Source organism: Drosophila sechellia, chromosome 3R, assembly GCF_004382195.2.
Source record: "Drosophila sechellia strain sech25 chromosome 3R, ASM438219v1, whole genome shotgun sequence".
NCBI classification, from domain to species: domain Eukaryota; kingdom Metazoa; phylum Arthropoda; class Insecta; order Diptera; family Drosophilidae; genus Drosophila; species Drosophila sechellia.
Window position 1 is genome coordinate 3,238,091 of NC_045952.1, and position 22,210 is coordinate 3,260,300.

General features: G+C 43.1%; 4 protein-coding genes across 6 annotated transcripts; all 4 read left to right on the forward strand.

Moving 5' to 3' along the window:
• The first annotated feature begins 1,209 nt into the window (after window positions 1-1,209).
• LOC6613815 (probable sodium/potassium/calcium exchanger CG1090) lies at window positions 1,210-10,447 on the forward strand. 2 transcript variants are annotated; one of them, XM_032721817.1, is made up of 7 exons: window positions 1,210-1,637; window positions 4,448-4,681; window positions 4,735-4,969; window positions 5,426-5,715; window positions 5,775-6,747; window positions 6,910-7,098; window positions 7,159-10,447. In XM_032721817.1, the coding sequence occupies exons 1-7, from the start codon at window positions 1,635-1,637 to the stop codon at window positions 7,167-7,169; spliced, it is 1,935 nt and encodes a 644-aa protein (XP_032577708.1). In that variant the 5' UTR covers window positions 1,210-1,634; the 3' UTR covers window positions 7,170-10,447. The 2 variants fall into 2 exon arrangements, with proteins under 2 accessions (XP_032577708.1, XP_002038284.1); XM_002038248.2 differs by lacking the exon at window positions 7,159-10,447 and having other exon boundaries at window positions 6,910-7,103.
• A 1,319-nt stretch (window positions 10,448-11,766) lies between these two features.
• Window positions 11,767-14,002, forward strand: LOC6613816 (sideroflexin-1-3). Its single transcript, XM_002038249.2, has 7 exons — window positions 11,767-11,868; window positions 12,270-12,438; window positions 12,495-12,644; window positions 12,749-12,866; window positions 12,930-13,091; window positions 13,317-13,444; window positions 13,516-14,002. The coding sequence occupies exons 2-7, from the start codon at window positions 12,276-12,278 to the stop codon at window positions 13,758-13,760; spliced, it is 966 nt and encodes a 321-aa protein (XP_002038285.1). The 5' UTR covers window positions 11,767-11,868; window positions 12,270-12,275; the 3' UTR covers window positions 13,761-14,002.
• Window positions 14,003-14,138: 136 nt separating this feature from the next.
• LOC6613817 (contactin) lies at window positions 14,139-19,740 on the forward strand. 2 transcript variants are annotated; one of them, XM_002038250.2, is made up of 8 exons: window positions 14,139-14,334; window positions 14,680-15,618; window positions 15,671-17,356; window positions 17,658-17,824; window positions 17,883-18,755; window positions 18,811-18,979; window positions 19,047-19,180; window positions 19,236-19,740. In XM_002038250.2, the coding sequence occupies exons 2-8, from the start codon at window positions 14,769-14,771 to the stop codon at window positions 19,527-19,529; spliced, it is 4,173 nt and encodes a 1,390-aa protein (XP_002038286.1). In that variant the 5' UTR covers window positions 14,139-14,334; window positions 14,680-14,768; the 3' UTR covers window positions 19,530-19,740. The 2 variants fall into 2 exon arrangements, with proteins under 2 accessions (XP_002038286.1, XP_032576620.1); XM_032720729.1 differs by lacking the exon at window positions 14,139-14,334 and adding an exon at window positions 14,349-14,536.
• A 729-nt stretch (window positions 19,741-20,469) lies between these two features.
• Window positions 20,470-22,158, forward strand: LOC6613818 (protein Tube). The gene is made up of 2 exons (XM_002038251.2): window positions 20,470-21,115; window positions 21,183-22,158. Exons 1-2 carry the CDS (start codon window positions 20,653-20,655, stop codon window positions 22,106-22,108), a joined length of 1,389 nt encoding a protein of 462 aa, XP_002038287.1. The 5' UTR covers window positions 20,470-20,652; the 3' UTR covers window positions 22,109-22,158.
• The last annotated feature ends 52 nt before the right edge of the window (window positions 22,159-22,210 follow it).

Sequence of the window (22,210 nt, forward strand, 5' to 3'; positions counted from 1 at the left end):
GCCACACGTAAACATAAAATGAAAGTGATATTTTTTCGTTGAACTGTCCCCGAAAAAACAGACGCTGCTTTTTCCTAGAACTGCGATTATTTCTTGAGTTTGGCAGACAGTCGGGCATCCTTGAGAACCCTAAGGATCCATAGACTAATAATTAACCCATATAACCTGTTACAATTGAGGAACCGTAAGCTGTCATATTTCTTGGATGGGCTCAGGTGTCTCCGAAGCGCTCCCATTAATTAGACGAATTGTCTATTTGTAGGTGTCAACAGGTAAATTCGTCATTGTTAAAGCGGTTTTTTTGTAGGTGACGATTCAGCAGGGCGACGGAGACATGTCCTCTAAAGAACTGTGTTTTCGCAGAGGCATGCTTAGCTAGCGGCAAGATCTGAGAAAGCGGCAAGTCACGTTGCACATCTAAAGGATAATGTGGCAAAATCCAGACAATTGCTGTCCTTAGCGGCACTTCAAATGATGCGCTGACAGAGGTTGCTTGTTTGCTGTTTGACTATGCCATCGCAATTGACGTTTGATGGCTGGCTAGGCTGGGCGCAAATAAATAATAATCAAACAAATACGTATGTACTACAATGCCATCCCTCGTTATTCTTAGGCTTGAGAATCTCTCCACAACAACCCTGCATGAGGAGCTTTGCTATCGATATACAATTAAAGTGCAGTAATATATATGTGCATAAATATGTACATCAATTTTATGTACATCAGTTCTATGTGCGGACATAAAGCAAGCATCGGCAGCGTAATTAATCTAGTATACCTAGTATATATATATTTAAAAATACGGTTACTCAGCCAGAAAAAGCAAGGGAAAACTAAAAATATCCAGCTAACAGCGAAAAGTTATTTAAAGTTAGTTAAAATGTAGCAATTTGTTCGTATTTGTTTGTTAATAGGTGCTATGCCAGCTTATAATGGGCAAGGACATAGGCGTAAAACAAATATGTGAATAGCTTTTCGCTCTTCATAGTCAAAAATATTTTCGCACGAACCACGACTTGAAAAGCTGTCCATAGATGGCGCTACCGGACCATTCACTCGCACCCACAACCACCACCCACCCACTCCGAAACCATTTCACAGGCGTCGCACTTTCTTATTTCACATTTCCGGCCGAAGCGTTCGGCTGTGGTGGATTGCCACTGGTGGACGTCCGCTCCATCCGTGCGAAGTTGTGCGGTAGACGACGCTGCATCAGTTCGCGCTCAGACGTCATCGGTGGAAAACCAGGCCAGCTCGATCCACTCTAGCCTTGTCTCGTCTCGTTCTGTCCGGTCTCGTCTCGTTTTAGTCCGTGAGGTACTCGATTCGAACCGCACATACTCGCCCACGTTCGCCCGGCGGAGGAAAAGAGCCAAAATCATCGATTGTAAAATGATATGCTAGGCGAAACCCTACTTCGAAGCCCCAGTGAACCGAGATTAAGTTAAAGGCCGATGGATTAGTGGAGTTGGCCAAGTGAACTCAACTCTCCGGCTGATTCCTCACATGTTTTCCAAGGCAACTGTTTCTTCTGTATCTGTTTTCCGTTAAAAATTTAACTACCGCCTGCAATTAACGAGCCCACAAATCCGCGGAGAGTGAACCTAGAGCAGCGCCAGCAGGCAACAGTGAAAATGGTAAAAAGTGATTATGAAATGGGCCACAAGGTGCAGGCCTAATCCGCTGAGCCATGTTTATGCACATCCTTTGCCTTAATGCAAATTGCAAGTCAATTGTCACCCCTCGTCCCTTGTTGAAGGAGCAGAATGGGGCACAAGCAGAAAGAAGCAGCGCCTTTGCTTTTTTATGCCCCATTGTCTTGCGCCGCTGAAGTAAAATACGAAAGTGTATGATGTAAGCTGAGCTACCACAGCTTTCCTTTCCTCCCCGTCCGACGCCACAGTCCCCTCGTCTATTTAATAGGCACAGTCATTTATTTTTATAAGATGACGCCGTCATCGTGGATTCCTTCCCCTCTTCCCATACCCCTCAGCAGACCCGTGGAGGCAACAACAGCATCAGCAGTAACAACAACGGTAACTAACGGCAAAAGTCAACCGAAAACCACTGCGCCCTCCCGCTCTTGCAACCTTACCCAACAGCAAGCGGGAGTAAGGGTGCTGGCTGTCAGCGCAGTAGGGCCACGGGGAGGGGCAGGCGTAACTGTAAATCGATATTTTGCGGCATGACCGAGTGGCCCGAAAGGGGGGCACTGAGCTCACGGAATGGTGTGGTGGCTTTGGTTTCGTTAGTCACTCAGTCATACTGACGCCGCCGAGGCCTTCGCATCACGCCCCACACTCCTCACGATGCTATCCCTGTATCCCAGGGCCGTTCGTGTTTAATGGTGAACTCCCCACTTGCTCTCGTTGCTCCCTCGCGCTCTCGCTCTCTCCTAAGAGAGTGGGAGAGGAGAGTCCCGTCGCTTGGGCATTTGATTTAAGTGTGCGCTGTTATCACACCAGCAGCAGCAAAAACTATGACAATATCAACTAGAATTATTCAATCACATCTGCGTTTATAGATTAAAGTGGATTCAGAATTGTCAGAACTTTAGAAGTTGGGAGACAAGGTCCATGATGTCAGATGGTATAGAGTATTTACTTGATACTTTAAAAACTTTAAACACTAGTGCACAATAAGTTCTGTACTTTCTCTTAAGTCCAAATATAATAGAGGTGAAACAATGAAATTATTTCACTATTCATAATTCTGTGCTCCCTAATATGTTCTTACAAATGTATGCAACTTTTCCAAACGTTTAGAGTCCAAGACAAAAGTCGCTTTGGTAATGTTGAAAAAGAACTGCGTTAAACTGGCCTCAGAAAAAACATTTTTTTAACACTTTTTTAACATTGCAGATGTCTGACCACACGTTTTCTCTAGTCTGCTTTATTTTATTTTGATTTATTTTCGGGATTTTCAATCGCTATTCCGACAAAAGTTTGAAATATCATTCTGCCATCTTCTACTAACTGTGTTAAGTGTATCTGACAGTCGGAAAGATTTATCTTACAATGTGGCCACGCATACTGTAACGCCCTAAAACCGCCTTAAACTGCAACGCCCATATTTTTGAAAAACTTTTCGATACTTTTTCATAGTTTTATTAGTCTAATATTCCTAGCTGTCTTACGAGATAAGGTATCTGATATTCGAGGAAATCGACTAATCAGCTTTATCTTTTTTTACGCGTGAGTCGTAAAGTAAAAGGGTGTAAGGTAGAAGGAAGCGTTTCCGACCATATAAAGAAAATATATTCTTGATCAGGATCAATAGTTCATCTGACCCTGTCCATCTGCCTGTCCGACCGTATGAACTTCGAGGTCTCAGGAAAATCCAGAAGGTTTAGATTAAGAATACAGATTCTAGACATAGACACAGCGCTAGTTTGTTGACCCATATTGCCACGCCCACACTAACGCCCAGAACTGCCACGCCGACACTTTTGAATACTGTTTTGATATTTTTTCATATGTTTATTAGTTATTTTAATTTCTACCGATTTGCCAAAAATCTTTTGCCAAAACTGCCAAGCCTACACTTTTAAAAATAATGTAATATTTTTTTAACAATTTTAATTTCATTCTCATATCATTCACCATATCCCAGAACAATGATGAAATTTCGCGTTCGCATTTCTACTAGCTGAGTAACGGGTATCTGATAGTCGGGGAAGTCGACTAAAGGGCTTAAAGTTTAGTTAAACTTAAAGTTGCGTTTTGGAAAGCAGATATGTATGCACATATATGAATTTGTTTGCTTGGCTGGCCTTACTGCAGTTCAAACTATGTAGGTGTCACATTTCTACCAAAGAGCGGCAGACAAAGCTGGCTCGTGCAATAAGCCAAGCACCATAAGCCAGCAAAAATAGTCTTAGTACTCTAATATTTCCTTTCCAAGCTCTTTATTTACACTGACAAATAATAATGAAGACAATGAAAATGTGTTTTTTTATGTGTGAAATTGACAAACACCGATTGACATAGGAAATCGTTTTTGGAGTTTTTGTTTATGATATGAACCTGAAGGGATATCGCATATTAAATATGTGATAAAGAATGTTCTGATAATTAGCCTTAATCGGACAGTAAACTATTTAACTTTATACCACTGCAGGGGGTAACATGTAAAGACTTTTGTGACCTTGGTAATATCGAGATGTCATGCTAAAATACTCCAAATTTATCGTTTTCATTAAAGAAACGTCTATACAATTATTAATTTAGCTTGTTCATCTTCTCACATTGATGGGAACCAACTTGGTCTGTTTACTCTTTAAAACCTAGGGTATGTCTAAATTATTAAATGAATTCTAGAATTAATTTATATATTGAAAGCAATGGAGTGTTTTTAAATAGAAACATGTCGTTTTAGTTGTCGGGATCGAAGATCAGATACGCAAATACATATGTTAGCTGCACTAACTTAAATATTTGTTTTGCAGATTGTACGCAGTCGATCCCGCCGTGCCCGCATGTGGAACATGGGGCTGCTGTTCTTAATCTACTACTGCGTCAGCATCTACTCCGCCAAAGGAGACACCAAGGACGGACAGGCCCTGCCTCTGGATGTGGGCGCTCTGGCCGAGGACGCTGGCGATGCCGAGGCCAACGGGGAGGATACTCCAGAGAGAAACACAGAGGGCAGTTCCGTTCTGGACACAACACCGGCGTTTGAGGTACCGTGTCTTAAAGATCCAAGATCACTTAGGACTAACACTTTCTCCGATAGCCTCAGGCGACCACACAATCGACTCCCATTCATGGCGCGGTTCCCACCTGGCGCCCAAAGCGGGACAACTGCACGCCCCCGGCTATCGAGCAGTTTCCACAGCCGCTGATGAACAAGTGGGCGCGACAGCACGGCGGCCTTATCCTCCACATACTGGTGGCAGTCTTCACTTTCTTCGGGTTGGCAATAGTTTGCGATGAGTACTTTGTGGCCAGTCTGGATCGGCTTTGCGAGGGTGAGTCCTCAGCCAAACAAAAAGTGGCGATAGTTAGTGAACATCAACTTTTCGGTAGTGTATTTAGAAAGTCAATCATAGTTTATATTAAATCTTTTGCATTTTGAAGAAGCGTCGTCACTTGTTTTTTACATCGCCAAGAGCATACCACGGTATTAGTTATTGTTATTAGTTTTTGGGCAGCCTTTCTGTATCACTCGTTATGATCGGACAACTAACTCCAAGCTTTCATTTCTTGGTGTGTGTAATGCATTTGATATGTAGTATGTCAAAATATTTTACCCTTTATAACCGGACCAGCTACAGGCGGTTTTATTTTTCAAGCACTGATAGTCACATTTTTGCTGGCGAGATGTGAATACTGAAATGTTCAACTATTTGTTGCAGCAAAAGGATAGGATAACCCAGAATCGATCGATTATAACATCCGTTACTCGTTTGTTTATTCCATTTCAGAGCTAAAGCTATCGCCAGATGTAGCGGGAGCCACGTTTATGGCTGCCGGAAGCTCGGCTCCTGAGCTGGCCACTGTGGTGATAGGAGTGTTCTTTGCTAAGGACGACATCGGCATCAGCGGGGTCATCGGATCGGCCGTATTTAACATTATGTTCGTGATCTCTGTCTGCGCCCTGTGCTCGGGTACCGTCTGCCAACTGAACTGGTGGCCCCTGGTGCGGGACTGCTTCTTCTACTGTGTTTCTATTCTCGTGATGTTAATAATCATCTTTAACGACGTTATATCATGTGTAAGTTGCTACACAATCACAGCCATCGTTACGTCATCTAATCTTTTTTTTCTTTTTAGTTTGAGTCCGTCGTGATGCTCCTCTGCTACGTAGGATACTGCGTGGCCCTCCACTTCAATACGGAGCTGGAACGCTGGGCACTGGGTCTGAATTTGCCCTTCAAGCTACCTAGTAAGGAAGAGCAGTCAGCACTGGTAACCTACAAAAACGTTCCAGAAGGCTCCTACACCCAGGAAAGTGTCCAGACCCAGGGACAGAAGGTCACCGATGATAGCGACACCAGAAGTGCGAAGCCGCAAAGCGACTACCAGAACTACGGCGATCCGAATCCAACATGGGACCCGAACGCCGCATGGGGAGATGAGAGCCAGCCGAATCCAGTGGCCAATCCTCCGCCCGTTGATGACTGGGGAATGGGCCACAGTGGTCAGGAAAACATGGGCTACCACGCCGACCAACCCGAGTCTGTGGTAACAGGCGATGTTCCGGCTGCGGCTGCCAAGAGTGGTGGCCAGGTTGTCTCTACTCAGGCCACCTCGGCTGGAGGCAACGACTACTACAAGTCCACAGACAAGCAGCGAGAGCCGCGCCGCGATCCTCTACTGCGTCCCATGGAAGGAGGGCTGCCAGCTCTGGTTTCCTGGTACGTCGTCTACCCGATCCACTTTCTCTGCAAGAAGACGATGCCGGACTGCCGGCAGGAGCAGTATCGCAACTGGTACCCCTTCACCTTTTTAATGTCGATGGTGTGGATATCGTTCTACTCCTACTTTATGGTGTGGATGATCACCGTGATTGGGTCCACGCTTGCCATCCCGGACACCGTAATGGGTTTGACGTTTGTGGCCGCTGGCGTGTCTGTCCCGGATGCCCTAAGCTCAATAGCCGTTATCAAAGAGGGCTTTGGCGACATGGCCGTGTCGAACGCTATAGGCTCGAATGTCTTTGATATACTAGTGTGCTTAGGTCTTCCCTGGTTTATTCAGACGGCCATCATAAAGCCCGGCTCGCACGTCAACGTAATATCCAAGGGTATGTATTGCTTGCCTGTCCATCTACCCTGTAGTCATCGTCGTGTGTCCGTGGCATGAGAGTCCTAGCCCAAGTAGCAGCGCACCCGTAATACCGTTCAAGTCTAATCCTCAGGTGCTCTTTGCCTCTCCTTTCTTTTTTCCAACCCATTTCGATTTTCAGGACTGGCCTACTCCACACTGTCGCTCTTCTCCACCGTCGTCTTCTTAATTCTGTCGACGCACTTAAACGGATGGAAGCTGGACAAGCGACTCGGCATCATTCTCATGGTCTGGTATCTGTTCTTCATCACACTGGCGTCGCTTTACGAGTTGAATGTCTTCGGCTACATGAACCCACCCGAGTGCCCCAGTTAGTATGCACCACAAGGGGGCGATCTTGAGTTCCTCTAATCGGAAAGTATCATTTCAGGCACCTACTAAGATCCTGACGATCCTGACAGCAATGGATCTACATTCTCATTGCCAGCACCAAGTTTCGAATACCATATTTACATTTACGTACATGTAGAGTTGTTCTAGGCCGCAGATAAAACCAACCGAAAACACTGGAAAACGCAAAGAAATCGAAAAATTAGGAGTAATATTTACCTAACGTTAATTAGAGGACAAATTTAATACTCAAAACGCGTTTTACATGGATTTTTACATTGCACCAAAAGAATGATAAACCAAAAGACAAATATTATAAATGTAAATGTATACTATATTTATTAACACGTATTTTAAGGACATATAGGAAAATGAAAACCAATAATGGTGTAATTTCTTTATCATTGATAAATTTTTACAAATTTCGCCACTAAATTTCAATCACATTAAACACAAGAGCTACAATTCTTTTAAAGAACAACGTCTTCTCTTCTCGTCCACCGATTATCATTGCAAAACATGTATAAGATGGATGGATGGGGGCCAAAATCCGTAACGGTTCTCATTTTCAACGACATAAAAAGAGTTTTAAAATTTCAGAACTTTTAAAAAAGTTTCTCAGTTTTGAAGGAATTACACATGAATATGTAAGAAAAGAAAAGTAATTGTAAAGAAAAAAGAATACAACTGTAGATAGGAAGACAAATGTATGTAATTAAAAAAAAAAGAACAACCAAAAGTAGCTATTGCAGATAAGGGTTTTAATTAACAACACAATATGGCCCGCACCACAATCAAATAGTTATGTGACTTTAATATACCTTAGTCGTGTTATGTTTATGTATATACTCTTGAATCACATCGCTTTCCTATACGTTGATTACTTGTAGACCCTAATTTTCGAGATCTGGAAATTACTCTCCAGCTAGTTTTAAACCAATACATTTGGAAACAGACCAGATATGCAGAGCTTAAAGCTGTGGAAAAAGAACAACGAATTTTATTTACACTTCGATTACGATATATGTTCTTCAAAGAACTGCGAGCAAATGTTAATTTTTATTTAATTTGCAATCGATCATTTAACGAAACCACATACAACGTCATAGCTTTTCGATATATAAATTAGCAGTAAAGTGCAAAGACATTAATTACGATGGCAATTATTCGTGTCAATTTATTATTGTAAATAATAACCACATATAAATACTTATTAAACAATGGAACACAAATTAAACAAGATCAGGTCAATTGTTCATTCCACACATTCCATGTTCAAAACCAGCCCCTTTAACGGTTCAGTGTATGTGTTCTTCTAAGAATTCGAAATTTTAATTGTAGAGAGGTTTCACATACCAATTCTGGGTAATTAACTGCATTGAGAGCACCATCAGTAGCACATTTTACCAGTTCTTATTGGCTGGTCACGGGAACCAAACTGAATGTTGGTAATAAGACGTATTCTGAGATTACAATAAAAAGCTGAGTTAATCCATGTGAAATTATTATTCCGTCAATTCATAGTCCTTGAAGTCTAGTGTAAGGCTAGCAAGTTTGTTGTTTCAAAAGTTCAATGTAAGGGATCATAGGCATTAAACAGTACGACTTTTTAAGTCACACACCAAGAGTATTTGTTCAGTATGTGTTATTTGTCTATTATAAGACAAGCCAATGCACGCGTTAGCCGTTTGGCAGTATGTACTTACTTCTTGGCCAACCCAGCTTCTGAATTTGGTCCGAGTCCTGCTGCTTCTCCTCACATTCATCCTCACAAGATATAACGAAGTTTGATACGGAAACAGAGTCACACGTTTAGCTAAAAGCAATGTCCGAGACATACAGTATGTATCCAGTATATGCACCCAGTTATCAACATACAACAACCGATACTAGTCATGCTCATGCAGTGGGCGCTGGTATGTAGACGAGCTCAATTCATAGTTAAGTACTACATATATAGATACATATTAATTCTACATATTTATACACAGCGAGGACATACATACAGTTACATAGACAAATACAAATGGAGGTGAAAGGATAATAATGCTTAAAGGCATTAGTTCGTGCAAACAATCTTCCAGAACCGAGTTAATCCAAAGCTAGGCACAGTGAGCTGTGTTCAAAACAATAATATTCTAACCTTCTTCCTTTAACTTTTAAGTTACCAATTGTTCCTTAGATCCAGCAGCCAAGAGGTATCATGCAGTTGGAATTCAGCCCAAAAATATCTTGTCCCTATTCCACTTTTATGTTGACAATAGTTACATAACAAGTACTCAATTATTACAAAAAAACAAAGGATATTCCACAAGTGTATATTTCAGTAATGAAAGGGACATTTTTACTCATAAAAATCGAAAGAACTATTCTTTTCTTTGCCACAATTAGAATTCAAGTTTTCCTTGCTTAATATGTAATAGAGTAAAAAAAATAAATTTAAATATTTATTAAAATTCTTTGTTTTAGGTTATTCAGGAATTAATGAAAATGACCGTGTTCTATGTTTAATAATTGAAAACTTTAAATTGTGCTATTCAAAAGTGTAACAACAAGTCGGATTAGCTTCATAAAAATATATTATCCTTTAATATAGGAAAGAGACAACGCAGTCATTTTGACCACATGCTCACACACAAAATCAACGTTACACAAGAAATCGAACAATCCGCCAATTAAAGAATGTCCACATAGATATCTCAGTTCTATATTACCTTAAATCGCTTGCTATTCTTGGCCCAACCCAAGTAAATGGTTCTTCCTACTCTAAACACATGTCGATCCAAAATCTTGAAGCTGCCATTGTCGTTTGTTTTGAATACAGAAAAACAGTTAAAAAATTCGATTGAAATTATTTCAAGTGTGAGAATTATATCAAATATAATAGTTCGTGTTATCTTTAACTGAATCTTATGCGAAAGTGCACCTGTGGAGGAAGTATATAAAATTATGCAATCTACTTTATTTATTGCGGAGGATCCAGGCTATCTAAGGATTCTGGGCAAAAGTAGACACTCAACTAAATAATTCTTTCCCCTAAAAACTTATACAATGTACAATAATTGTTACATAAACTTATACATACTTACAACTATAACATGCTATACCAAAAATTACAATAAATGTTTACGTCTGACATTTGTGTTACTTAGTCGTAATTGTTTGCAAAAACTATATTGACAACTGTTTATAAATAACCTTCGAGGAGACAATTTATACCTATTGGTGGGACTTAACTTGAAACACGAAACTATTGCTAATATACAAAACTGTTGTTATGTTTAGTCTAAATATGAATTCCGAAAATAAATGCATAACTAGAAACAAAATGTGAATTGAATCTCTTTTTGGTCCTTTATTCGTGGAGTAACCTCAACATCAAATGTTTCAATGAAAAGAAAGAATATTTATTCTCGATCTAGCCAAGACGAATAGATCGTTAACTTTTGGCCACGCCTATTAACCGCTCAACACTGATACGCCCACACGTCTTAAAAATCTATTTTATTTTTAATATTATTATTAAAACGGAATTTTCAAAAGGACAGCTTTGTTTTTCTTACCTCCAGTCCTAATTTTTTATTACTCTACCAATAACATATCTTCAAATATTTTGGGGCTAAAAGATGATTTCCCTGCAGTTTTTTCAGATTCTCCGTTTATTGGAGTCCTGAAATCGTTTTAAGAAAACAAGCTCCATAATCTTTTTAAGGATAAACATCGAAGAGGACTTTCGAGCTATTAATTATGAAATAAATTTGACTAACATTCTTAATATGACTATCGATTTTTTGTATTTAGTTTTTTACATTTTTTAATCTATTCGACTACAACTATTTAATACAAAATACTACATAACAAGAATACTGTTTTAAATTATTTAGCAACAAAAATCATTAAAATGCTCCCTTTAACCTTTTAGTTTTAAGAAACTAAAAAGTTTAATTGATTTTCTCAACTATCAAGTATCCGTTACTCAGCTACAGGGCGTGTTAGATAAGAATTTTAAAATTTTGTCGACATACTTAACGTAAGTTCCCGACTATCAAATATCCGTTCCTTAGCTGGTGTGAATGCAAACGCGAAATTTCATGCTTCTTCTGGGATGTCGATAGATATTGGGGAATAAAATAAGAAAAAATATCTAACAATTCAAATATAAAAAACAATTCAAAAATGTGGGTATGGCAGTTTTTGGCTTTTTTAGGAGGTTAGATTGGACGTGGCAAAAAGTTTTTTTTACAAATCGATAGAATTTACAAGACTAATTAAAAAATGAAATAATATCAAAACATTTTGCAAAAAATCGGTTGATATAAATCACCATGAGTAGGCTGTGTTTCCTTAAGGGTGTCAAAAAAAAAAAAATTAAACATTTTTGAATCCAAATTCCCAGTGAGCTAAAAAGGCGAAAGCAAAAAGGCACCGACAAAAGTTATTTACTATTTCAAAGGGTAGTTTCCAAGTCTATACCCGAATCTTCATATGCTGAACCACCACTAAAGCCCAGCTGTTGAATACCGCGCACCCACCAAAGCTCTCTCCCACTCTCTCGCCCTTCCAGCCCTCGCATTCCAGCTTTCCTCGCCCCAACAATCGGAACGCCCCAACAACCGGCTGAAGAGGGGGAAAGCTTTCTAGAGCTCCAACCTGTGTCGGTGTCTTCCGCTCAGTCGTCGGTTGACTTCCAAATTGGTAGCAACGTGTGGGTGAAAGTGCTCCCGCTGGAATATCCCTTCAAAACCAAACGGTGCGTCGGTGTCTGCTGCTACCTGTTCTTTTGTGTGACCCACAGATTTGTTAGCCCCTTATCATAATCGTTGACGAATTATATAACTTTCGGAACTCTTGAATACATAATGGAACGGGCACGGCTATCGACCACTGCCAATTCATTTTAAAAATCCTCTCTATATACCTAGTATCGGGCGTGTGTGTACATACATTTAAACAGAGTGTTTTCTTGTGCCTACATATATGCGCAAGATGCGTTGTCGGGAGAAACTTGTTTACCAGCGATAAGGGGACTCAGTTAGGTTACGAGCATAGGGCTGATAAGAGGTGCTTTCATTTTCGAAACTCAGAATTCCGCTTTGAGAACGATTCCTTTTCGCAGATACATATTTTACTGGTTACGTACGCTTCTTGCAGGCAATCATGAGCCCTCTCCCACGAGTCAACATCGACGAGCCGAAATATGATCAGAACTCCTACTTGGGCAGAGCCAAGCACTTCTTCCTGCTGACCAACCCGCTGAATGTGCTGGCCTCCGCCTCGAAGTTGGAGGAGGCCCGCCAGATCGTGATAAAGTACCGGGCTGGTAAGAAAGTAGAGTAAGTCACCAAATTAGCTCACTAATCTTATTCGGACTTCAAGGCAAGGATGTTCCCGAGTGCAAGACCATCGACGACGTGTGGCGCGCCAAGTACCTGTACGATTCGGCGTTCCATCCGGAGACCGGGGAGAAGCAGATAGTCATCGGGCGCATGGCGGCGCAGATGCCCATGAACACAATCATCACCGGCGGTGCGTATTAGCGACGTTTTCGGTGCTCAATTGGCGTCAAATAAACTATATGCTTCCGCGCTGCTGATTAAATCGTCTACAATAACAGCTAAATCACATTCCAGGCATGATGGCCTTCTACAAAAGCACTCCCGCCGTCGTCTTCTGGCAGTGGTTCAATCAAACATTCAACGCCATTGTCAACTACACGAACCGATCGGGAACCTCGCCCATCAGCCAGCAGTAGGTACCTGCTTCTAGCAGCAGACCCCGACACTAACTTCACCTATCTCGTCCCCTGTGCAGGCAACTAGTTACCTCGTACTGCTTGGCCACTAGCGGAGCCCTGGCCACGGCCCTTTCCCTGAACCACGCAGTGAAGAACATGAATCCGCTCTTGGGTCGCCTTGTCCCCCTAGTGGCAGTTGGAGCTGCCAACTGCATCAACATCCCCTGCATGCGAATGCAGTAAGTTGAATTTGTATTAAAGAAGTTATTTCCTCTATACATTTCATTAGTATAATTATGAAATAGGCCTGATTCGATTAGAGCAGCTCTAGTACAATTTTAGAGAGATAATTTTACCAGCACCTTATTAATTTATTCATATTTTATTAAAGCTGTTTATATACGCTACTTCAGCCGTTCTTAAAGCAGAGAACTAAATATGTATGTAATAATCCTCTTTTACAGAGAGCTGCGCAACGGAGTGACGCTTTTCGATGAACACAGCAACGAAATGGGCATCTCAAAGAAGGCGGCCGTTGTTGGGATCTCAACCGTAATCCTAAGTCGAATCGCCATGGCTATACCGGGAATGAGTACGTCTCCTAGGCATCCTTGCGCACAAAAGTGTAAAAACTTACGATACTTACGCTATTCTCCGTTTCAGCTCTGACACCGGTGCTGATGAATGTCCTCGAGAAGAGGGGATTCCTGGCTAAATACCCGCGATCCAACGCTCCCATCCAAACGCTCTTCTGCGGCTTCGTGCTGATTTTCGCCACGCCCCTAGGCTGCGCATTCTTTAAGCAGAGAGCGGACATCAAAGTGGATAGCTTGGAGTCAGAGGTCCGGGACAGCATTAGGAAGAAACGTCCGGAATTGGAAACTGTCTGGTTCAACAAAGGCCTGTGAGGCCCTGTGCCATTTACGAGCTTAACGGAGACAATACTGCTCGATTGAGCCTCTATTTATTTCCCTTTTTATTGGCATTTTGCCTGTTGACTTCCGTTCGAAATACTCCTGATATTAGCCTGACTGCATATGCTTACCGTTCACAGCGAGCGACACGTCAGTGAACCCAATTTACAGTTAATATATAGTGATTGTGTAAAAGTGAAAATGAATGAAACCAAAATAAATCTGTTAACTGTTAACTGAACTCAGTTCCAAATTGCCCGCGCACACCATCTATGCGAATGGCGATTACAGCGGGATATCGACTATGCCTATCGATGCCTCTATCGCACCATCGATGGCAGCGTAGCTCACAGTCGTGGCTTGCGCATACCTAATTGCTGGTCGACTCAGCTTTGGGCTGTTTTGTTTTTATTTAATTAATCTATAATTTAAAAAGCTGTAAATTGCCTGATTCTGATACTTCTTTTGTCCGAATCCGCACAACTAGTGAATTTTTTGTCAGCAGGAGCATCTCGCAGTGGTTGCGTTTCGAGTCGTTCATGTGCTGCGTCCTGAAGTCGTAATTAAGGTGTGGTTAAGTGTTTGCCTATGCGATCAATTAGTTTTGCTGAAACGGCTCACTTGGATTGAGCCCCCTTCCTTAGTGAATTAAAACTGCCCTTAATCGATAGGAAACACCACTAAAGTGTGTTTGAATAATCCAAAAAGTCAGTTCATCGAAGATCAATCGCGGCTTACGACCACGCCTAAGCACATACACACACACAAACGTATGTACATTTGTATATACGCGTGCTGACACATCGTATCACACATTTGAATGACCTGCGATCGACAGATCTGTTTATATTAAATTTGTTTATGCCATTAGAGGGGCAAAATAAACAAGAACATTCTTTCGTTCTGCTTTTAGAAACTATCGAATTCCACAGCAAAATGTGCCTTTAGTCTGCTGCGCGACATCTGAACCAGTGCCCACTCTATTGAAACTAAGGACCAACTATGCTAGCAAAAATCGGCCTTCTGGCGGGTATTTTTGTGCTCAACTTAGTTGGCCAGACCACGCCCCAGTTGCCCGAAAACCTGCCGGATCCGGATCCGCAGTCGGGGCAGCAGCCTCAGAGCTATCAGCCTAGCTACAACAAGGATTACTCTCCGCGATATAATCCCCTGTATACTGGACAGCAAAGCGCTGATCCCAACCAGTTCGACAATACGCTGCTCGACGGACAGAGCCCCAATACCTACAACGGGTACTATGATGGCAGGGCAGGAGGTGGTGGCCTTGGCGGCAATGTGGTCGGGCCTGGAAACAACCTCGGCGGACTCGGCCCACAGTACGACCCCTTTAATCGGAACAGCATAGGTTCAGCAGGTGTCAGCTACCGGGACGCCTATACCGATGAAGATAACTTTTGCCCGGAGCACTGGGTCTCGTTCAGACAGACGTGCTATCGCTTCATCCGCTCGCCCAAGCGCAACTGGGCAGAGGCTAAAAAGATCTGCAAGGCGTACAATGCCGACCTGATAAACGTGGATAATGTAGAGAAGCACTCGTTTATACTCAAGAATCTCATCCTGCAGAATCAACGACAGAATCGATTCTTCATCTCCGCCCGGCAAACGGGCCCGTTGAATTGGGTCAACGATGACAACACCCAGTTAGTCCAGATTGAAGACTCCTTTTCCATGGACGAGCAAGTGCCCTTGGAAAACGAAGATCTGCACGACAATAGATTCCTTGTGCAAAACGACCTCAACAACCAAAATATCAATAATCCAAATCAGTTTTACAACTCGCTTCCGGGGACTGTTAATCAGCGCAATCAAAATAACCTTCGCGGCTTTATAGGCAAGTTTCACTATTTGAAAATGTCGATTTGCTAAACATCGTTTCTTTACAGGTCCCAACCAGCCGTATGGAGACAACCGATATGTGCGCGATCGCGTTGTGTACGCCTTCTCAAAGAAAAGGGATCGGTGGATGTTTATGCCAGCATATGAAATTGAACTAAATCTCTTTATATGCGAGTCAAAAGTACTATACAGCTCAGACAATGTCAACATAAAATTAGACGACAAGCGCCCCTACCACTATGGACTCAATATAAACGACATGGAACGGATTCCACGGGGTCCTTATTTCGTAAAGCAGCCAAACGACACGACTTTCGATGTGAACAAGAATCGCCTGATTAATGATGTAACTCTTAGCTGTTTGGCCAACGGGTATCCAACCCCTTCATACACATGGTACCGAGAGGTATACGTAGACGACAGACTCGAGTACCAAAAGATTGATCCCCTGGCGCAGGATCGGTACACCATATCAGGAGGCAACCTGATTATCTACGAGCCAAAGCAAGCGCTTGACCAGGGCGCGTATCATTGTGTGGCAGAAAACAAATTTGGGCGCATTCGATCCGAAAGCGCGCATTTAAACTTCGGTTTCATTATGGAGTTCAATCTGAAACGGTCTGCGGAGACAAGCGAGATGAATTGGGGCAAATCCATATTCTGCGACCCCCCGCAGCACTATCCCGACGTACGCTATTACTGGGCTCGAGACTATTTTCCCAACTTCGTGGAGGAAGATCAACGCGTATTCGTCTCCCGCGATGGTGCCCTATACTTCTCCTTCATAGAAACTGTGGACAGAGCCAACTACTCGTGCACCGTGCAGACCCTTGTGTCGGACACCGGTCGCAACGGTCCCTTCTTTCCGTTGCGCGTTACCCCCAACAGCAACTATCAAGCGCTGATATTTGCCAACACCTTCCCCAAAGTATTTCCTGAGGCGCCAGTGGCAGGTGACGAGATTCGACTGGAGTGCATGGCTTTCGGTTACCCCATTCCGTCGTACAATTGGACCCGCCAAGGCCTACCTCTCCAACGCAACGCCTACACGATCAACTATGGGCGTGTCTTAATAATCCAAAATGCGACAACGAACGACAACGGCGAGTACTCCTGCACGATTACCAATCCCCGGAAGACACTTATGAAGAGCATATACATCAATATTCAAATGCGGCCACAATTTACCATTCCTCTTAAAGACATGATAAAAGACTACAACAGTGACGTGACCTTCATTTGCGAGGCATTTGCTATTCCGGACGCGAATTACACGTGGTACAAAAATGCCGAACGACTCGACCCAGCGAATATTAATCGCGACCGATACATTATCCAGGACAATGTGTTAACCATTAAATTCCTAGAAAAGGATAAGGACGACGCAATGTACCAATGTGGTGCCCAAAACCAACTGAAGACCTCCTTCTCTTCGGCGCAGCTCCGAGTGCTGTCTATGAAGCCGTCCTTTAAAAAGCATCCCCTCGAATCTGAAGTCTATGCTGTTTACAACGGCAATACGACAATTGTGTGCGACCCGGAAGCCGCTCCACGCCCTAAGTTTCAATGGAAGAAGGATGGACAAGTGATTGGCTCGGGAGGCCACCGGCGCATTCTGCCCAGTGGTACCCTGACAATAGCACCCACGTCGCGGGACGATGAGGGTATTTACACATGTATAGCATCAAACCAAGCGGGCACTGACGAATCGCACGCGCGAGTTATTGTATTGCGTAAGTAGAAAATGTCATTCATATTCAAAAAAAAAATTCTATTTTGTCAAAAAAAAGCTACTTGTGATTCCTAAATAGGATGCTAGAGGGTTTTATTTAAAAAAGTAAATTTATATATGTTTTATGAATAATATATATTTATTTATTTTGATAAATTTCTGTGTTAAGAGAACTTCTTTGAAATTGTTGTTCTTTGAATTGTTATATAGTAAAATGATTAATAAATTACCAACTAATTTTGTAGTCAAATATTTGAAATTTTTTCCAGCCTCATCTAAACTTATTATTCAATTATTTGCAGAGGAAATTCGTTTTATTGAAACCCCTCCACAACGAATCGTTTCCAAGGAACACGACTTAATCTTCTTGCATTGCGAGGCCGCCTTTGATGAACTGCTGGACATTGCTTATGTGTGGAAACACAACGGTGAAGTCTTAAAAAACAATCATGACGGCACCGGACGTATCGTAAGCTAATGTTATTATGCACTAAACCTGGCATTATATCAACATTTTTTTATTGCAGATTGTAGACTGGAACAGATTGACAGTGCATAACACCAGCATGCGCGATGCCGGGGACTACGAATGCGTTGTCAAGTCGGCAGTAAACGAAATTAGCAGCAAGACCAGTGTTTCTATTGAGGGAGCTCCTGGCGCTCCTGGTGGCGTTCAAGTCATACAGATAAGTAAGACGAAGGCCATCATTGAGTGGGTGGATGGATCGAACAACGGTCGTGCGATCCGCTACTACAACATCCTAGGCCGTACAAACTGGAATCGCACCTGGGTTAATGTGTCGACCCATGTGCAGGCGCGAGAGGTAGATCGATACACCTCTCGCCAGCAAGCCGAGGTTGTCAATCTGACGCCGTGGTCGGCTTACGAATTTAGTGTTACTGCCGTAAACGATCTGGGAATCGGAACGCCCTCGGCCCCATCGCCAATTTACAGCACCTATGAGGACAAGCCGTACATAGCCCCGCGAAACGTGGGTGGTGGAGGTGGAAAGATTGGCGACCTAACTATTACCTGGGATCCGCTGCTGCCGCAAGAGCAGCATAGCCACGGTATACACTATAAGGTGTTTTGGAAGCTCAAGGGAGCCATTGAATGGGCATCTGACGAAATAAAAAAACAGGATCACATGGGCGTGGCTGTGGTTAATATTCCTCTTAATAACTACTATACGGAGTACGAAGTCAAGGTGCAAGCCATTAACAACGTTGGCAAGGGACCGGAGAGTGAAATAGCTGTCATACACTCCGCTGAGGACATGCCACAGGTGGCTCCTCAAAAGCCCATTGCGCTCGCCTACAACTCCACTTGCTTTAATGTCACTTGGCAACCTATAGACATGTCGCGTGAAAACATTCGTGGCAAACTGATTGGCCACAGGGTATGGTTACTGCACTTAACTCCGTTGCATTTTTAAAACCTTTTTCTTTCATCAGTTGAAGTACTGGAAAACGACGCACCAGGAAGAAGACTCGGTGTACTACCTGTCACGTACTACAAGGAATTGGGCGCTTATCGTAGGTCTACAACCAGATACTTACTACTTTGTTAAAGTCATGGCTTACAATGCTGCAGGGGAAGGACCTGAAAGCGAACGCTTTGAAGGTGTGTAATGAAACCATTTAAACCATGAAACCATTTAAAGAAAATGTTTAAACACCATGCTTTTTAGAACGAACATATAGAAAGGCCCCGCAAAAGCCGCCATCTTCGGTTCACGTGTATGGAATAAACCCGTCTACCGTGCGGGTGGTCTGGAGATATGTTTCACCTTCGCAAGATGAGGAACCAGTAGAAGGTTATAAGGTACGCTTCCCGGCACCGTTGCCAAGAAAATCGATTACAGTCTGAAACTTTCTAGGTTCGCATTTGGGAATCGGACCACAACATGATCACGGCCAACAATACCATAGTGCCAATCGGACAGAAACTGGAGTCGTACATCAACAATCTGACGCCAGGGAAGAGCTACAACATGCGAGTCCTCGCATACAGCAATGGAGGAGACGGTCGCATGTCCAGTCCAACTCTACACTTCCAGATGGGCAAGACCACGCGCAACGGTGCAGATACCCGACATGGCCACAACATCAATACGGCCCTTATCTTAAGCACATTGCTACTCATTAGCACCTTTCTCTACACAACCCACTGAATGCAGCACAAATTAAGATCCATAATTTTAGGCAGTAAGAACATACATATACTGAGAAGTGACCTTATATTTGAGTAAGTGAAGCTATAAAAAGAACTACATTCCATCCGTGCTCTCTTGTAAGCCCCTTAAATGATATATGTAAATGCAATTCCGTCCATTTTATAGACTTTTTCAAAAAATAAATTCTAAAATTTTATCAAAAAATAAATATTAATAAATTTATATGGTTCAGTATGTTGCTGAACCCAAAATAGAAATAGCCCTAATTTCTTTACTTGGAATAATTGTTTATACCCGATACTCGTGGAGTAAAAGGGTATACTAGATTCGTTGAAAAGTATGCAGCAGTCAGAAGAAAGCGTTTGCTTCCGTATAGAGTGTATTATGCGTACGATCGGGATCGATCTGGCCATGTCCTTCCGTATGGACGTCGAGATCTCAGGAAGTACAACAAACTACTAAGAGTGTTTATTTTTCGTTTTCCGATTATTTATTTTGGTGCTATTTCTTCGGGACCGTTCTAAAACTGAGAGAATATATTGCGTAGAAAAGGACGGACATGGCTATATAGACTTGCCTGTTTTTACTGATTAAGAATATTTAATACTTATATATATGTACATATATGGTCAGAAATGTCTCTATTCGAATTTCCTTTCTACCATGTGCCCGCTGTTCTTCTACAATTACAAACGAGCGCCATCTAGCGGTGGGGTTACATTTATTGCTCTCGACACCGGAATTATGTCATTAATGAAATATGCCATAATGAAAAAAAACGTTTGGTTTTTTATTTCTTTGCTTTCAAAATTAGTGCAGTACTGCAAATTGCTAGCTATTTTCCGCATGCGAAAATACCACAGCTTCAGCTTCGGGAATCCCCCTAATATTACATGACGAATCTAATATGGTGCTGCGGGTCCGACTCGGTCACACTGCAATACTGCGATACTGCTCGCTGCGGGCATTAGCAAAAACATAGAGAGAGTAGATAGATGCAAACATGGTTTTATAGCGCAAATCAAATACAATCGCACTGGACATCTGGGAACTTGAACCATCGACCTGCCAGAGGCAAAGGCTCTCCCGTAAGGTTAGCCTGGGTAGCTAGGGAAACACAATGGCGTATGGCTGGAACGGATGCGGAATGGGCGTGCAGGTGAACGGAAGCAACGGCGCCATAGGCTTATCCTCGAAGTATTCCCGCAACACGGAGCTGCGACGCGTCGAGGACAATGACATTTACCGGCTTGCCAAAATACTAGACGAGAACTCATGCTGGCGCAAACTGATGTCGATCATACCCAAGGGCATGGATGTGCAGGCCTGCAGCGGAGCCGGATGCTTAAATTTTCCGGCGGAAATCAAAAAGGGATTTAAGTACACTGCGCAGGACGTGTTCCAGATTGACGAGGCTGCGAACCGACTACCGCCGGACCAAAGCAAGTCCCAGATGATGATCGACGAGTGGAAGACCTCTGGCAAGCTCAACGAGCGGCCCACGGTTGGGGTGTTGCTCCAACTTCTGGTGCAGGCAGAGCTCTTCAGTGCGGCAGACTTTGTGGCACTAGACTTCCTAAACGGTAAGTCTGATTATATTTGTCCTAAACTGACAAAACTAGAAAAAATTGTATCCGCTGACTACTCTAGAGTCCACCCCTGCTCGGCCCGTTGACGGTCCCGGTGCGCTCATAAGCCTTGAGCTGCTGGAAGAGGAAATGGAAGTGGACAACGAGGGGCTGAGCCTTAAATACCAGCCAAGCACTGCCACTCTTGGGGCGGCCGCTCAAGGTAGCGTTGGCCTGAACCTGGACAACTTTGAAAAAGACATTGTGAGGCGGGACAAGAGTGTGCCGCAGCCGTCAGGAAACACCCCTCCCATAGCGCCACCTCGACGACAGCCAAGGAGTACTACTAACTCCAACTTTGCCACATTGACAGGCACCGGGATCACGTCGACGACCATCCCGAATGTGCCCAATCTGACAATTCTCAATCCCAGCGAACAAATTCAAGAGCCAGTGCTGCAGCCACGACCGCTGAACATCCCCGATCTGTCTATACTTATTGCGAACTCTGGTGATTTGGGGGCAACTGTGTCGGACAACCCAAGCAACAGAACTAGCTCAACGGATCCGCCAAACATTCCGCGAATCACTCTTTTAATTGATAATTCTGGAGATGTAAGCTCTCGACCAAATCACGCTCCAGCGAAAGCTCCAACGGCTACCACATCAACGGTGTGCTCGAACAACTTGCCAATGATAAGCGCCTTGAACATAAGTAAAGACAGCAGGGAGACTTTGCGTCCTGAGAGCAGAAGCAGCTCCATCAGCTTGAGCAAAGATGATGACGATGATAACGATGGTGAGGAGGATGGAGAGGAAGAGTACCCAGATGCCTTCTTGCCAAACCTGAGTAACTCAGAGCAGCAGAACTCAAACAATGACTCCAGCCTGACAACGGTTACTGGCACCAGCGGTGATAACAGCTTTGAGCTGACCAACGACTCCAGCTCCACCTCAAACGACGATTACGCTTGCAACATTCCAGACTTGAGTGAGCTGCAGCAATAGATAAAAGCACCGCCCATCGGAGCGGAGATGACATTCCGTTCGATAACTTATGCAACCCAGATGTATTTATTTGTGTGTCCATATTGGCAGCTGGGTGTGGAC

Excerpts from the sequence above, each read along its gene's own strand:
- LOC6613816 (XM_002038249.2), top strand. The coding sequence starts at position 12,276 with ATGAGCCCTCTCCCACGAGTCAACATCGACGAGCCGAAATATGATCAG. Across the intron at positions 12,645-12,748 it reads GAACACAATCATCACCGGCG|GCATGATGGCCTTCTACAAA; the intron begins GTGCGTATTAGC and ends ATCACATTCCAG. Across the intron at positions 12,867-12,929 it reads ACCTCGCCCATCAGCCAGCA|GCAACTAGTTACCTCGTACT; the intron begins GTAGGTACCTGC and ends TCCCCTGTGCAG.
- LOC6613818 (XM_002038251.2), top strand. The coding sequence starts at position 20,653 with ATGGCGTATGGCTGGAACGGATGCGGAATGGGCGTGCAGGTGAACGGA. Across the intron at positions 21,116-21,182 it reads GGCACTAGACTTCCTAAACG|AGTCCACCCCTGCTCGGCCC; the intron begins GTAAGTCTGATT and ends TGACTACTCTAG.
- LOC6613817 (XM_002038250.2), top strand. The coding sequence starts at position 14,769 with ATGCTAGCAAAAATCGGCCTTCTGGCGGGTATTTTTGTGCTCAACTTA. Across the intron at positions 15,619-15,670 it reads TAACCTTCGCGGCTTTATAG|GTCCCAACCAGCCGTATGGA; the intron begins GCAAGTTTCACT and ends GTTTCTTTACAG. Across the intron at positions 17,357-17,657 it reads CGCGCGAGTTATTGTATTGC|AGGAAATTCGTTTTATTGAA; the intron begins GTAAGTAGAAAA and ends AATTATTTGCAG.
- LOC6613815 (XM_032721817.1), top strand. Across the intron at positions 4,682-4,734 it reads ACACAACACCGGCGTTTGAG|CCTCAGGCGACCACACAATC; the intron begins GTACCGTGTCTT and ends TTTCTCCGATAG. Across the intron at positions 6,748-6,909 it reads CGTCAACGTAATATCCAAGG|GACTGGCCTACTCCACACTG; the intron begins GTATGTATTGCT and ends TTCGATTTTCAG.